This window comes from Mchenga conophoros, linkage group LG16, assembly GCF_057382185.1.
Source record: "Mchenga conophoros isolate Kocher_MC1m ecotype Shallow Benthic linkage group LG16, M_conophoros_male_GT1.1, whole genome shotgun sequence".
Classification (NCBI taxonomy): domain Eukaryota; kingdom Metazoa; phylum Chordata; class Actinopteri; order Cichliformes; family Cichlidae; genus Mchenga; species Mchenga conophoros.
The window spans coordinates 11152043-11168316 of NC_140541.1; the positions used below are offsets into that span (position 1 = coordinate 11152043).

The 16274-nt window shown below is 40.4% G+C and overlaps 2 protein-coding genes across 2 annotated transcripts; both read left to right on the forward strand.

Annotated features, from left to right (window-relative positions):
• The first annotated feature begins 6111 nt into the window (after positions 1 to 6111).
• On the forward strand, positions 6112 to 7846 carry LOC146556336 (uncharacterized). The gene is made up of 4 exons (XM_085250521.1): positions 6112 to 7080; positions 7180 to 7319; positions 7455 to 7659; positions 7737 to 7846. Exons 1-4 carry the CDS (start codon positions 6120 to 6122, stop codon positions 7844 to 7846), a joined length of 1416 nt encoding a protein of 471 aa, XP_085106647.1. The 5' UTR covers positions 6112 to 6119.
• A 73-nt stretch (positions 7847 to 7919) lies between these two features.
• On the forward strand, positions 7920 to 12177 carry LOC146556337 (uncharacterized). Its single transcript, XM_085250111.1, has 13 exons — positions 7920 to 8114; positions 8198 to 8339; positions 8424 to 9074; positions 9172 to 9249; positions 9381 to 9556; positions 9653 to 9772; positions 9847 to 9894; positions 9980 to 10063; positions 10174 to 10223; positions 10635 to 10650; positions 11706 to 11766; positions 11864 to 11914; positions 11990 to 12177. The coding sequence occupies exons 2-11, from the start codon at positions 8285 to 8287 to the stop codon at positions 11757 to 11759; spliced, it is 1332 nt and encodes a 443-aa protein (XP_085106237.1). The 5' UTR covers positions 7920 to 8114; positions 8198 to 8284; the 3' UTR covers positions 11760 to 11766; positions 11864 to 11914; positions 11990 to 12177.
• The last annotated feature ends 4097 nt before the right edge of the window (positions 12178 to 16274 follow it).

A 16274-nucleotide genomic window follows, 5' to 3' on the forward strand; every position in this document is an offset into this window, starting at 1 on the left:
CCAACATCATATAACCTCTGATGAGCAAGTCAGGGTTCATACGCCTTTTTCAGGGTCAAATTCAAGCACTTTTTAAGCACTTTCAGTGTCCCTTTTCAAGCTTTTCCAGCACATGCTGCCACTGCCGACCCCCAAAAAGAATGCATGTTTCAATTCACATCACCTCAGTAAAACCATGTGAAAATTAAAACAAATCATCCTAGGTGAACTTAAATACCTTTGTTCACCTTTTGTTAAGAAATAGAAAAACAAACCACACAAAAATACTGCAAAAGGAAACTGTCACCTTATATACATAGTGTACAAACTCAAAATGCACATTTCACTTAAAAATTAAGATGTGAAAATGTGAACAAATCAACTTGTTAGAGATATTCATCTCCTGTTGACCCCCCCCCCCCCCAAAAAATAAAGAAATACATAAGTCTTCTCATCAGAAATTGATGCTTCTTTCCTGTGTGACAAAAAATAGGAGACAGGCATTTGTTTGTTGTTTGTTTGTTTTTTAAGTTAATTCCCAATAAAACGGTTTTATTGCTAACTACATTGCTGTCTGTATTATTGCTGAAGTCCTAAATGATCACCTTTAAAGTGTTTGTGCTAATAACATCATGTACAGTCAGACAGGCATGGAGAACAGCACTGACTGGGAGGCTTTGAACAGATCACATAGTTCAATTCAACATATAAGACTTTAAGAATGCACAAGCATCTACTTAAAATCTATTTAATTTATCATCTGTGATATTATTATGTACAAATCCAATGTATTTTGTTCATCTCCCTTAAATAAACAGGCAGCCTTAAAGTATGAAATATTCATATACAAAAACACATAAATGTGTGGCTGATAGTGCCCCACAGGCCTCAGTGTGAGCTTGAAGACATTTATAATGTTTAAGTAGTTTAATGTGCAGATGACGATAAACACATTTTGAATGAAAGCCAGGGAACTTTGGTAGCACAGAAACAAGTGGCTATTCTTTGTGACCATATGGATCACTCATATTACCATTATTTCAAATACTCAAAAAATCTGGGGTCCAGGGTATAATTGGCCGTTTTTGACTTGTTTTAATCAATTTTAAATCATGCTTTTTATTTGTTTTTGTTTCTAATGTCTCTGTAAAGCACTTTGAATCACCTTGTTGTTGAATTGTGCTATACAAATAAATTTGCCTTGCCTTGCCTTGCCTTACTTTTGATTTGGCCTCTATATTTCACCTTTATCTTGCCAATCTGTTAATTTCTCATTTTGACAAACTGTATCAGCACAATTTATCTAAATTCAGACAATATTTAGATATATTTAAGTAGAAAGTGAAATTTTTAACTGTAAAAACCACAAGCATGTTTAACGAATCATTTTCATAACTTGAAATGCAAATAGAAATTGTACATTTTTAAAAATATGCACAAGTTCTGTAAACAACAAAGTTATATGGTACTATTTACCTAAAAATGCAGCCAAGGCTCAGACTTTTTTTATATAACCATTTAAATCTCTTTGCAGAACAATCAGGTGTTCTGCATCAAATAAGAAGGCACACAAATTATTTATGCAACGCCAAAAAATAGTTTGTGTCCACTCTAACACAGATGAGAACAGCACAGGGATAAATCAGCAGGTGTGTCACTCAGCGTTTACACTGTAATCTGTCTTTGATGGCTTTTTCCAAACACGGTAAACGTCACAAATCTCTCATATATCAAAACTGTCTTTCTCTCTCTTTCGCTCACTCCTAAAACTTCCCCCTCTTCCCAAACAACCAAATGCCACATGTTGCCATATCATTTTTTGATTGGTTGACATGGTACATTTTTCCACCAATAGGGAAGGAGTGTTTTTTCTTTTTTCACCAATAACTGTTGTTTTTCACTCACAAGCAAAGCGTGTCTGCCAGCGCTTTCCTTAGAAAACGCCATTTTTACCGTTTCTTCCCGGAGGAAACGCCACTGTTTTATTAAACACAAAAAACACCAGTTTTACGTGGCCTATCAACACAATTTAAAAACTGGTATATAGTTTGAAGTCCACACGTTCGACCCAAGTTGAAATGGAGATTCTGGGTCCGTTGACCCCAGAGGGCTAACCAGAAAGCCTTAAGTTAGCTAGTTATGTATCAGGCTAATGTTTAAAGCTTTCACTTGAGTAAATTAACTCATATTACTGCTAAGTAATGTTAGCTAAGTTCACAGCATATTCCATAATAGCGCTGCCATACTGCATCACACTCAGTACATTTCAATCATTTCTCCAGCAAGTTTGACAGATAGCAAAATAATAATCATAATTTTTTAAAAATAGCATGTGTAACGTACACGTACTGGAAAATTATTTACTAGGACTCACCTATCATGCGACTGGAGAGCGCAAACTCCGCCATTGTTGTTTTCCATCAAACACTCATTAAAACGGCAACCTACAGGTATGTTAGCGCACTCATCCCCGACTGTCCGAGGAAGGGGCGGGGTCACACGTTGAAACGCAAGGCAGCCCAGGCGGGGAAATTTGCCTCTACATTTTGCGACTCGTTTTATTTCTCTATCTGATAAGAAAACTATTCAATTAGATAGTTATTTATGGTGAATGAAATACAGTTACACTTTCAAGCACTTTTAAGCACCACATCTGAAATTCAAGCACTTTTCAGAAAATGGTCCTCATTAACTGGAAAAATAAAAATAATCTTAATTCTAACCTATATAAAAACCATCTAATAGATCACATTAGTCTTGATACAGCCTCTGCCATCACATTCAGGGCTCTAGACTAACTTTTTGCCATGGGCGTACCGGTACGCCTAACTTTAAAAAGTTAGACATACCGGCACAAAAGTTAGGCGCACACAGATTTTATAATAATTTCACTGCAAAAACCCATCACCATAGAGACTGTGTCAGCTTCCAAAAAGACAAAAAACAAACTAAAAACCAGCAACAAACAACTTAAATATAAACAATTACAAAGAAAGAACAATACAGTATCCACATCTGAACCAAAGAGTAAAACAGTGAAATGTGGATTATTAAATATTAGGTCTCTCTCCTCCAAGTCTCTGTTAGTACAAGACTTAATAATTGATCAACAAATCGATTTACTCTGCCTTACAGAAACCTGGTTGCAGCAGAATGATTATGTTAGTTTAAATGAATCAACACCCCCGAGTCATTCTAACTACCAGAAATCTGGAAGCACAATGGCAGCAATTTTTCACACCAGCCTATTAATTAATGAAAGACCAAGACAGACTTTTAATTCATTTGAAAGCCTGATGCTTAGCCTTGTCCACCCCAGCTGTAAAACTCAGAAACCAGTCTTACTTGTTATCATATATCGTCCACCTGGGCCTTACACAGAGTTTCTGTCTGATTTCTCAGACTTTATATCTAATTTAGTTCTGAGCTCAGATAAAATAATTATTGTGGGTGATTTTAATATCCATGTAGATGCTAAAATTGCTCAACTGGCTTCTCTCAAAATGTAAAAGAACCCACCCACCACTTCAATCACACTCTAGATCTTGTGTTAACATATGGCATAGAAACTGAACATTTAACAGTGTTTCCTGAAAATCCTCTCCTGTCTGATCATTTCCTGATAACATTTACATTTACAATAATTGATTACACAGCAGTGGAGAGTAGACTTTATCACAGTAGATGTCTTTCTGAAAGCGCCTTAACTATGTTTAAGAATGTAATCCACCCTAATGATGGTAAATTTGATTCTTTTTACTGAATCGAGTTTTAATGAGTCACTCACCAAAGTGAATCGGGTTTTTTGAGTCATTTGATTCACTGAGTCAGTTGACCAGAGAGTGCAGAAAATGTACATTTTCACTCAAACTTAATTTGTTTCTCTTTTCATGTAAATCCTACTGCTTAGATGAATGATTCTAAAAGAAAACAACTATTTTATAGAGCAAAAACATTTCTAAAATTAAGCAATTTCCTATCAAAATTGCTTAATAAACATTTATTTTGTTTATTTTTATTTTATTAGTATTTTCCTTAAATGTGTTAAATATATATTTTCTCATCTAAATGTCCACTGAGCTGTGAGCCAGGGGGCGGTAATGCGCCTTAACATTGTTTGCCAACCAAGAAGAAGAAGCTGTGAGACAGGAGGGAGGGGGTGAGCGAGTCCTGAGTGATTCGTTCACTTTATGATTCAGCACAGGAGGGAGGGAGAAGGGTCTGGCTGCAGCCACTGTGGAGCTCCACACTAACCGGAAACACGTGACCTCCACAGTAGCCGGAAGCACGTGACCTCCACAGTAGCCGGAAGCACGTGACCTCCACAGTAGCCGTAAACACGCATGGATACCGTGGAAGTCTTGCAAGTTGATCGCAAAGGTTGGTTAAGTCTTTCTTAAATAAATTTGCCGTTAGTGATTTCATAATTCTAGGAATCGTCTAGTTTTCTTACAATGATCATGTTGCCACTTTTTTTGCGTTACAACAACATTCCTCCTTATTTTAATGTTTTTTCATCGTGCTCCATGGCAGAGAAACACACAGATATGCTTTTTCCTGGGCCTGGTTTCAGTAAGAGAGCTGGATTAACGGCTTCTGTGGGCGAGAAGAAGCAAAAAACACATTTTGCATTAGAGTATGATTTATTGTTGGCGTCAGAGATGCGAAATAACGAATACTTCAATACTGTACTTAAGTAGAATTTTCTGGTATCTTTACTTTACTCCTGTACTTTTTTGTGCCTACTGTATACTTCTTTATACTTCTACTTCTCACATTTTAGCACGCGTATCTGTACTTTGTAATCCGTACATTTGTAAATCAGCCCCCCGCACGCGTGCTTTGGACGCAAGATTACTTCAAAATTTTGTACATAAATTATATTTTAGACCCTGTACTTCTTACTTCGACTTGACTAAAAAGTCGAGTCGGTGCTTTTTAAACAGAGGTATCTAAACTGTAGTAAGGAACGTGTGTACTTGTTGTGACACCTTTGGTTAGCGTCAACACTGTAAATTTCGTCACAAACAGATTTATATATTTATCAATACTTCTATTCGTCATTCTATTCTGTACAGCTTTTTTATTGCCCAGATTTTAGTTAGCCTCTGTTCAATTGACTGTTATATGTCAATAGAAACATGTCTCACAAATTAAAGTGTCTTGTAAAATATTTGTGGGGTTTTTTTCAAGGATTTTCTTCCCAAATCTATTACATGCCAACTGTAAATTGTTATTTCTGCTAAAACCTTAACTTAAATGTATATATGGTGTTTATCTGTTTCTCTCTCTGTTTTAGATGCACTTATCAATCTGGAATTCGGGCTTAAAGCCAGAATTGCAGGAATGCAACACGTGTTGCAGAGGACTCTTTCACTGCCCTCTGTGCCCCACTTTCAGCCCTACTGTCAGGGCAAAGATTGAGGAGCATCTAAGTGTGCATATAAAAAATGCTTTGCCTTTCAAAGGTATGTTTGTATTAAATATACTTTATAGTTATAAATATGCACTTTTTTAAGCACTTCTGCAGTATCTTTGTTGACTTAAAAGTTGCTGTTGATATTGTACAGTTCAGTTCATTCATCTGCAACAAAAATAGTGTTTTTATAAAATATATTTTTATTTACTTTTCACCACTTTCCTAGACATAACTTTTGTGATCCATACCATTTAACTTTCATTATTGAGGTTGGCTTGGATGTTTTTGTTAACATGTACAATCTGATTGTTAGACAAATTGATTGCATTCTATACAACTACATTTAAATTACATCTGTTTGTTTATTTGTTTGTTTTTTTCTCTTACAGATAAAATGATATGCCGGTGCAGGCTGCCTTGTAGGACAATAGGACACTTTCACTGCCCTGTCTGTAAGATTACAATCATACGGCGTGGGGATATGGCAAGGCATTTATTGTCTTGTCAGCATTCTTCAATACCAAGTCAGCCACCATTATCAGGACTGCTTCCCGCTGAACTCTCCGAGGAGACCCGTATTCCTCCGGCAGTACTCTTCGAGGAGCCCCGTCTCCCCCCCAAGGTTTTGTCTTTGGGATCTGAACCATTTTCTGAGTCTTTGTTAGAACATTCATATGCTCTACCCTCTGTGTTCAATAAAACTGCAGCTGATGGAAAGTCCATGAAAATGACATGCCCTCACTGTGGCCTTGCTCTTCGTACCAAAAACTACAAGGCTCACATGATGAGGAAGCACTCCAACCAATCAATAGATGTTTGCCTGGCCAGTCATCTGCAGTGTGTTTGTGTAGATGAAACTACAGGGTTATTTGCTGTGCAGAGAACTGGCCATGGGTTTTCTGTGCCAGTTCACGTTCAGAGGAAAACATGGGGGATGTCTCACAATATTAGATGTGAGCTGGAGGAATGTCAGCAATACCAGTTGCTGGCCCAGCGGAGCGGACTAGGCTTCAGTTTATGTGAGCACCTTCGCTCACTAGATTACTGCCGAGAAACTGTAAAGGAGGTTTTTCTTCAAGAGCACATCGTGATGGAAATGGTGGACCTTAAATTTTTTGGAGAGGCCAAAGCTGCTACATGCATAAAGAGACAGAAAGCTGCCCAGATGGCACATGCTCCACTTTGTGTGAGGGTGGATTTTGGTGGATCCTCAACACAGATCTGTTTGTCTGTATTTGAGCCGGAAATACACAGTTTCTGCCGTCTTGGCAGAATATTTGTGACTTACAATGCTCTGAGGAACACCTGGCATTGTGCTTGTGCAAAGCCTCGAATATCATGTCCTCATAAAAACATAGCTAAATGGCATCTCTTCCAGACACAGAGAGACATCTTCAAATCAACTGTACCACTATCATCAGGCACCCCATCACAGATGACTCAGGAGAGTTCTTCCTTTGAGGACAATGCTGCCGTCGAAAGGAGTATACGCTATATTTTTAAAGAGAAAAAAATACCTGGATCTCTTCCAGAAAATGTCATCTCACAGAAAATGGATCATCAGAAACAGCTCTTTCCATGTGAAACGTTGTGCCAGGTGTGCCCAGAGCACCCAAAACTTGATGAGGCTGTTCTAGTTACCAATAAAGCGAGGATTGTCAGCATGATGGGAGTGATTGAGAGTAAGTTTTAATGAATAAGATTAAACATCAGTGTGAAATAATTAGTTATAATTGTTCCTATACTAATGTTTTGACATTAATGTGATTTGTCTTTAACAGATGTTTCAACACACCATAGATCGTGTCCTCGGTGCCACATGGTCTACAGGTACCAGGAGTGGACAGATGGGCTTCACAACTTTGACAACCATGTTGTTTTGTCTCTTGAACTTTGCCTTCTTTTGAGAGAAAATCTGCAGGTGAGGATCACAAAAATAAAATATACTCATCTGAAGATTGCTTTAAAAATGTGTTTGTGTCATTATGATATTTTGGTGCCCAAATTTAAATATCTGTGTAATCATAGTCTTCTTCACCCTATTGTCATATTACAGAACCATGTATCTGCTTCAAGGGTCATTGACTCATTGGAGGGCTTAAGAAGAGTGAAGTTTCCTTCTCGGGATACCATTTTCCATGCTTATTGCCATTTTGAGGCTTTGACTGACGCAGAATACATGTACTCCTGCATAAACTGTGGGTTTCACCCCCCTGTGGTAGTTATGGACTTACACAGAAAAGGGGTGTTCAAGTTAGCAGGTAAGTTTAATGTACATTTGTGTATATAGTTCATTGTGTACATTATGTGCATGTTTTTATGAGTCAATTTATTATAGTGAGTGACCTCAAAGCCCCGGAAGACTTCAATGGTGAACATGACATTGAAGGTTTTTGGAACTCTATTCACCTGGAAATGATAAGCCGTGGGTTTTTTCCAAGTGAGTGATGGCAAAAACTTTTTGAAAGTCATTCAGTGTTTTAAAGTAATTTAGATTGTAATTAAAAACATGCCATTTTCTGTAGGCGGTGTGAAGAATCCATTTTCCGTTCCACCAAGTTACACGCACTGGGCACCATGGATCGGGAGTGAAACTCGAACAAGTGACATTGTGCTTAACACAGAGTTTAAAAAAGTAGGAACAAGCTCTTCACATGAAGCAAAGCTTAGCAGTGTCACAGAAGACCGTCTGTTGGATGAACTTGCCAAACAAAAGGTAACATTGCTTTGAAGTTTTCAGAATATGTGACATAAAGTTCTGGGGTTGTTCCATTTACAGTTTTCCCTAATTGCTGTCAGGTTGGAGTGGTAAGAAAATTGTGTAAAGCATGCAACATCGACTCCAAAGGCTCCCGCTTTGATCTCATCACCAGACTGAGGGAGAAGATGAAGAGCAGGCAGACATATGATAAGGTCTTTCAAAGCATATGGGGTGCCTCTGGTAAGCATCACTTAGCGATTATTAGAAGTAGCATTAAAAAATGTAATTACAATTACAAACAACTTTTTAAATCTTTGCTTGCAGGAGGATGGTCTGTAATACTATGTCCACATGGCATTGTATACAGTGTTAAATTTAATCTTCGTGCTGAAAGTCCCCGGGATTTTGCTGACCTTCTCCTGTCCTGGAAGCACATGCCAAACGTCTGTGTTTACGATTTTGCGAGGGGTTTGGCAGCACACACCAATTTGCGGGTTCCTGATAAACTGCCATTTCATCCACATGAAGGTCGACTTGCTGAGCCCACTGAGGAAAATGTCAAGGCAGGACAGGATGGAAGCCTGAAAGTGAATCTTCCATGGCTACATGAAAGGATGGATAGTGTAAATGAAAATCCTCATCCTGTCACTGGATCATCTGACCATTATGTCCTGTATGACAGATTTCATGAGGGAAATACAAAAGATCCCAAGGACATATTACGCAGAATTCAACTTGTCCCAGAGCTGAAAGGCTGGCTGAACAGTCAAGTTGTTGAACAGTTCTTTGCAAACATGAGGAAAAGCAATTACTTTTTAAGTAATATGAGTCCATCCACACATGTGTTTCTGATGAGAAATATAAATCATCATTATAACACTGTCACCAACAAGAAACTTCTGGAGAGGCAGCTAAGACATGGTCGACTTGGAAAGATCAATATCTCATTGTCGGCACTGGGTCAAGCTGTCGTAGGTAAGTACATGCATTGTGTCATGACCAGAACGCTACCATTGTTTACATGTTAGGTTTGTTCCTATCTGTGTGTATATTCTTTTCTTTGTGTACCTAGCCCCACTGGTGTGCAATAAACCCAGAGAAATCACAGAAACGGTGTTGAACCCAGCACCTTCAGCGTCTGGTGACACTGGTAAAATTTCTTATTTTGAATAGTGATTCTCATATATAGGTGAAATAATAATCTTGCATTCATTATCTTGTTGTAGTTGATGGCTCATAAAAGAATTTGTTACATGCTGTTTCAAATGAATTTCCTTATAGAAATCCCTATAGAACCTCAGGAAAGAGTTGACAACAAGAAAGCCAATAGAAGGTCAACAGATGCAACTTTTCCTGACCTGTGTGGACCACCGTGCGAAGCTCTGACAAAGCCTGAGAACATTTTGGCCAGCCGTTCATCATGGTGTCTTGTACCGCACCCTGGCCAACAACAGCTTGTATGTTAAAGTTTTCAGATGTCGCAAAGTGCAACTTTTAGTGCTTATCTGATTTGGTCATCCACAGTCTATGACACCTATCTGTTTTTTTTTTAGCTCAACTATGTTCTGGACATCAGCAGACCCAAAGATGAGCTGATTGTTGAAACGTCTTCTGGATGCCTCACGCGGTCAGATCTTTGGACACTGGGTTTAAACAAAGAAATGGAATCGACTGTAAGTATTTTTTTTCTACGAATATGAAAAAATAAAGTGTACATTCATTGTTATCATGATTTTTTCTGTTTCAGATTGGAAATGGCTGTTTCGAGCTTATCACTAAAATTGTTCAGTCAAAGGTACTGTATGTTGTATATGATGATTGTCAAGCTTTAATTGAAAGAGTTGTTGTTTTAAATGTTTTTTTTTTTTTTAACATTCTAGGGGATAAGCATTTACATAGAAAATCTGTATGTCACCCGGACTTGGCTTGCACCCTATGGCTGTGATCCACTGCAGTCCTTTCCTGTAAGTGTACCGTCCTTTAAAGAAACAAGCAAGTAATCAAAATGATTTTTTTTTTATAACTTTGGTGCGAGTTCATATACAGGATACTTAAAAATACAATTCTGTTTCAGACTGATGCTCAGAGGATGGACATCATAGTTCTCCCTCTCTGGACACCTGCACAGCAAAATCTCCAGTGTTAAATTAACACTAGAGAGTGTCTATATGGGTCCACACCTCTGAGTGTTAAATACAACACTGTTGAGTGTTAAATTAACACTTTTGACAGTGTTATATGTTTAAAAGTAACCTAGTCAGTTTTGAAGATTAACAATGGCTAACACTGAGAAGTGCTGATTTTCTAACACTGGAATATTTCTAACATTTTGAGTTATTTTCCAGTGTTAGAAAATCAGCACTGCTCAGTGTTAGCCATTGTTAATCTTCAAAACTGACTAGGTTACTTTTAAACATATAACACTGTCAAAAGTGTTAATTTAACACTCAACAGTGTTGTATTTAACACTCAGAGGTGTGGACCCATATAGACACTCTCTAGTGTTAATTTAACACTGGAGATTTTGCTGTGTGGTCATTTCCAGTTGTGTGTAAGTCTTGTTTTTTGACACGTACAAACTGTTAGAATTTTGCTATGTGTCTGAGATGTATTCAAGCTTTTATGACGCAGTTTCAAAAGTCTTTGATTGTGATCGCTTGCAATGACATTGTTTTTAGGTTTGAAGTCATGGCTAACTGTCTTTTAGGTACTGAAGCCACCTAAAAGAGAAATCCTCTTTCTTGACCCATTATACACCAAGGCAGGATTTGGTGACCAACAATATGTTTCACTTTTGAGGTCACATTTTTATAAGCATTTTTGGTTTGTTCTGGAGTTTTCAGGAACCTGTTCAGTGTTCCAGGTTAAGTGCATCCCAGATCATGTTCTGCTGATCTTGAGTGTTCACACATACAGTACACTCACATGCTTTTTCTATAAACTATATCAGCAAGTTTCTGTGTGGAGTTTGCATGTTCTCCCCGTGTTTGCGTGGGTTCCCTCCGGGTACTCCGGCTTCCTCCCACCGTCCAAAGACATGCAGCTTGTGGGGATAGGTTAATTGGATAATCCAAATTGCCACTAGGTGTAACTGTGTGAATGAATGTGAGTGCGAATGGTTGTCTGTCCCTGTGTGTTAGCCCTGCGACAGACTGGCGACCTGTCCAGTCTGTCGCCCTATGACAGCTGGGATAGGCTCCAGCTCCCCCCGTGACCCTGAAAAGGATAAGCGGAAGCGAATGGATGGATGGATATATCAGCATGATGCTTCAACATTTTATTCTCATCTTCAAATTATGATCAAGTCAGTGATACTGTCTTTAGATGAATTTCAGACATAAATAGGGTCTTCCAGTGTTCTATTTTAACATAAAACACCATTAAAAATTAGTTTATAAAATATGCCAACCTTAACTTAAAGCTGTTAATGCTTTATTTTGACCAACTGTGAGCATGTGACTGTACTTTTTCATTTTGTTATGCTGTTTTTTTGAGGTCGTGTTCCTAAGGCCTGTAGTTACAGTTGGTGCTATTAGCAATAAACATTTCACACCCATCATGATGACATCTGTTAACTTGTGAATGTAACTGTCTTTAAAAAAAAAGGAATCTTGCAGTGAAGATCATTCCCGGGCAGTGGTCAGAAAAAAAGAGCTTTGACTTGAAGGTATGTGCTAGTTTAAGTGTATGGTGAATAATATGAATTACACTAGTCTTCTTTTAAGGGATTTTATTAACGAGCCTTTATTTTCAATGTAATACAGGGTTTTCCAAGCCAAGACTATGGAGTTGACTGTGGGATCTTCATGCTGATGGTAATTTTTCTCTTCTCTTCTTGAGATTCAGAAGATAATTTAAGCAATGACATTTTTATTTTTTCTTCCAAATAGTCTGCTCTGTACGTGGCACTGGATGCTTCATTTGACTATACTATAGTAAGTATTCTATTTACTTTCACAGCAATGGAGTCTTGAATCTTTTGAAAGTTGTTAAATATGTTTCATATTAATATTTTACAGTCAGACATGCCCTACTTGCGTAAATGGTGGTGCTTGCTGTTGATGGAGAACTTTGATCTCAGGAGGTATTTATATTTTGACTTCTGTTCTATGTTGTGTCAAAGTTTACACACCTTAACAATATCAACATTTTCTGTTAAGCTCTGGCAAGCTATTTGCACACTGGAGAGAGGAAGCCAAAGCTGTGCTTGAAGGACAACACGTGCCCATTTTCAGACTGAAAAAGCGCAAGTTCCAGGAAGTCGGTCAGGTCAGTATTCACTTTAACCAGTAGTGTAATTACATGGTTAGTGACATTTGAATAACTGTTAAAAAACTGTTCTGCAACAGAGAAATAACTATGTTTTTATCCCCGTTTGCCTGACACAGGAGCCAGCAGTTGTTGAAGATCTGCGTCCTGCTGTGCAGTGGGTTGTCCAAAATAAGGCACTTTTCCGTGGACACGTAACAATGCCCAAATATGTGTCCTTAAATCAAGGGGACCAGCAGAGGGTCTTAAGAGACATGTCAGAGGAAGAAGACACTGGAGCAAGGGACTTGTTCCTCTTTGTTTTTCATTTTGCAGAGGACATGGAGCTCTTTTTGAAAGCATGTGCTGATGAGCAGGGACTAAGGGTCAGTGCTATGTTTGACATGTGATGGACAAATGAAGGCACTGGCTGTGTTTGTTTGTTTGTTTGTTTAATATGTTGTTGTTGTTGTTGTTGTTTTTTTGCGTAGTACAAAATTCCAATTAAACTTATTTCAAAATGTTGTTCACTTGATTCTGTGTCCATACTTATAATAAAGGATTACAGTGTAACAGCATTAAATCAGAATCAGAATCAGAATACTTTATTGATCCCTGGGGGAAATTATTTTTTGTTACAGTGCTCCATTTTAAACCAACATTAAGACAAGACAGACAATACACTAACTAAGAATAGTACAATATATACATATATATACATACATACATACATAAGTCACTCATAAATAAATAGTTGGAAAAGAAACATGTGTAGTTGTAGCAGCAAACAGTGTGTTAAGTGGATGCGTTGTACAGGGAGATGGCCACAGGCAGGAATGATTTCCTGTGTCGTTCAGTGGTGCTTTTCGGTAATCTCAGTCTCTCACTGAACGTGCTCCTGTGACTGACCAGCATGTCATGGAGTGGGTGGGAGGTGTTATCCAACATTGTCTTTATCTTGGACAGCATCCGCCTCTCCGACACCACCTTGAGGGAGTCCAGCTCCATCCCCACAACATTGCTGGCCTTACGGATTAGTTTATTAAGTCTGTTGGCATCTGCGACCCTCAGCCTGCTCCCCCAGCATGCAACAGCATAGAGGATCGCACTGGCCACAACAGACTCATAGAAAATCCTCAGCATTTTCTGGCAGATGTTGAAGGACCTCAGTCGCCTCAAAAAATAGAGACGACTCTGGCCCTTCCTGTAAAGTGCTGTGGTGTTTTTAGCCCAGTCCAGTTTATTGTCAATGTGTACTCCAAGGTATTTATAGTCCTCCACAATGTCAACACTGACCCCCTGGATTGAAACAGGGGTCAAGTGTTTCTTGTTCTTCCTGAAGTCCACGATCAGTTCCTTGGTCTTTGCCACGTTGAGCTGCAGATGATTCTGCTCACACCACGTGACAAAGGAGTCGACCACAGCCCGGTACTCTGTCTCATCATCCCTGCTGATGCATCCAACCACGGCAGAGTCATCAGAAAACTTCTGAAGATGGCATGTCACTGTGCAGTGGCTGAAGTCTGTGGTGTAGAGGGTGAAGAGGAAGGGGGAGAGGACAGTCCCCTGTGGTGCCCCTGTGTTGCTGATCACCTTGTCAGACACACACTGTGGGAGACGTACATATTGTGGTCTTCCTGTCAGGTAATCAACAATCCAGGACACCAGAGAAGCATCCACCTGCATCGCTGCTAACTTATCACCCAGGAGGGTCGGCCTGATGGTGTTGAAAGCACTGGAAAAGTCAAAAAACATGACCCTCACAGTGCTCGCCGGCTGGTCCAGATGGGTGTAGACACGATTGAGCAGGTAGATGATGGCGTCCTCAGTTCCGAGACGAGGCTGATAAGCGAACTGAAGGGGATCCAGGTGTGGTCTTACTATGGGTCGCAGCTGGTCCAGGATGAGCCTTTCCAGGGTCTTCATGATGTGGGAGGTCAATGCCACGGGCCTGTAATCTTGGGGGCCACTGGGACGTGGCGTCTTTGGTACAGGGACGAGGCATGATGTCTTCCACATCACCGGGACCCTCTGCAGACTCAGACTCAGCATAAACAGTTTATGAAAGACTCCACACAGCTGGGGGGCACAGGTCTTGAGGACAAGGGGACTCACTCCGTCTGGTCCAGCAGACTTGCCTGAGTGAAGTCTCCTCATTTGCATCTCAACCTGGTATTGAGTGAAGGTGATGGATGGGGGAGGGGTGTCAGGAATCTCACAGGAGGCAACAGCGCCATGTGAAGAGAGAGGCTGGCACAGTGGTGTGGCTCTGGATTCCAGGCTGACTACAGGTGAGGTTGTGGGGGTAGGAGCAGACACTGTGGTGTCGAATCTATTGAAAAACAGATTCAACTCATTGGCTCTATTCTCACCTCCCTCAGTTCCCCTGCTGTTGGTTGGCCTGAATCCAGTGATGGTCTTCATGCCCCTCCACACCTCTCTCATGCTGTTCTGCTGGAGTTTCCACTCCAGTTTCCTCCTGTAATTGTCCTTAGCCTCTCTGATCTTGTCCTTTAGTAACACCTGGATCTTCCTCACCTCCTCTTTGTTGCCCCCTCTGAAAGCCCTCTTCTTGTTGTTGAGGAGGGCTTTGATGTCCTTAGTCACCCACGGCTTGTTATTTGGGTAACAATGAACAGTCTGAGCTGGAACAATGGAGTCGGTGCAGAAAGTTATGTAGTCTGTGATACACTCAGTAAGCCCATTGATGTCCTCGGCGTGAGGCTCACAGAGTGTTTCCCAGTCGGTCACCTCGAAACAGCCCTGTAGTTCTGCTAAGGCCTCCTCTGACCACCTCCTGACAGTCCTGGTGGTCACAGGTTCCCTCCTCACAATTGGCACATAGCGGGGGGTGAGGTGAATCAGGTTATGATCTGACCTACCAAGTGGGGGGAGGGAGGAGGAGCTGTATGCATCCTTGACGTTAGCATACAGTAAGTCTAAAGTTTTCTCTCCCCTGGTGGGACAGTCCACATATTGTTTGAATGTTGGTAGTGTATTGTCCAGTGATACATGGTTGAAGTCACCCGAGATCACAATAAAGGCACTCGGGTGCTGAGTCTGTAGCCGAGCTATGGCAGAGTGGATAGTGTCACATGCAGCTGTGGGGTTAGCAGAGGGGGGTACATAAACAGCCACCAAGATGACGTGAGAGAATTCCATGGGTAAATAATACGGCCTGAGTCCAACAGCACACAGTTCAGTGTCCGGGCAACAAATCCTTTCTTTGATTGTTATGTTGGCAGGGTTACACCACCGGTTGTTAACTAAAACAGCAAGCCCACCTCCTTTCCGCTTACCGCTAGCGATGCTGTCCCTGTCCGCCCGAACAGTGTGGAAGCCTTCCACGGAAGCATTCTCATCAGGAATGTCCTGGTGCATCCATGATTCGGTGAAACACATCAGGCTACACTCTCGGTATTCCCTCTGACTCCGTACCAGTGCTGAGAGCTCGTCGATTTTAATTGCCAACGATCGCACATTACCCATCACGATAGACGGCAGACACGGTTTAAACCTCCTCGCTTCGAGCCTCCGCTGTCTCACCGTCACCTTTTTTCTTCTCTTCTGTCCTTGACCTCTGCATCCCCGATGTGTTTTCCTCCAAATTTCAGCTGGTACTTCTGCGGGCCTGGCCAGCGAACCGGCCGGCATCAGGGCGATCAGCTGATCTCTGGAGTAAACAGTCCGTGCGTGTAGGAGATGTGCCGCGGTCCCGTTCCTTGATAAAAGTAACAGTTCCACGGCCACCAGAAGAACAAAAACTCTCTCAATCCACATGATTGAGTAAGAGATAGAAAACGGAGGAAAATACAAGTCAGGAAAAAAAAGAATACGTAGAAAAAAAAAAGCTAAACTAAGAGAAAAGCAGGAGCGACTGTAACAGGCTGCACGCTGGTTGGCGCATGCGCACTAAATGTAAATGTA

Bases quoted from the DNA above. Each gene is read 5' to 3' on its own strand.
- LOC146556337 (XM_085250111.1), top strand. From the start codon at position 8,285: ATGAAGAGCAGGCAGACATATGATAAGGTCTTTCAAAGCATATGGGGT. The intron at 8,340-8,423 runs GTAAGCATCACT...CTTTGCTTGCAG, and splicing joins AAGCATATGGGGTGCCTCTG to GAGGATGGTCTGTAATACTA. The intron at 9,557-9,652 runs GTATGTTAAAGT...TTTTTTTTTTAG, and splicing joins ACCCTGGCCAACAACAGCTT to CTCAACTATGTTCTGGACAT.
- LOC146556336 (XM_085250521.1), top strand. From the start codon at position 6,120: ATGAAAATGACATGCCCTCACTGTGGCCTTGCTCTTCGTACCAAAAAC. The intron at 7,081-7,179 runs GTAAGTTTTAAT...TGTCTTTAACAG, and splicing joins CATGATGGGAGTGATTGAGA to ATGTTTCAACACACCATAGA. The intron at 7,320-7,454 runs GTGAGGATCACA...GTCATATTACAG, and splicing joins TTTTGAGAGAAAATCTGCAG to AACCATGTATCTGCTTCAAG.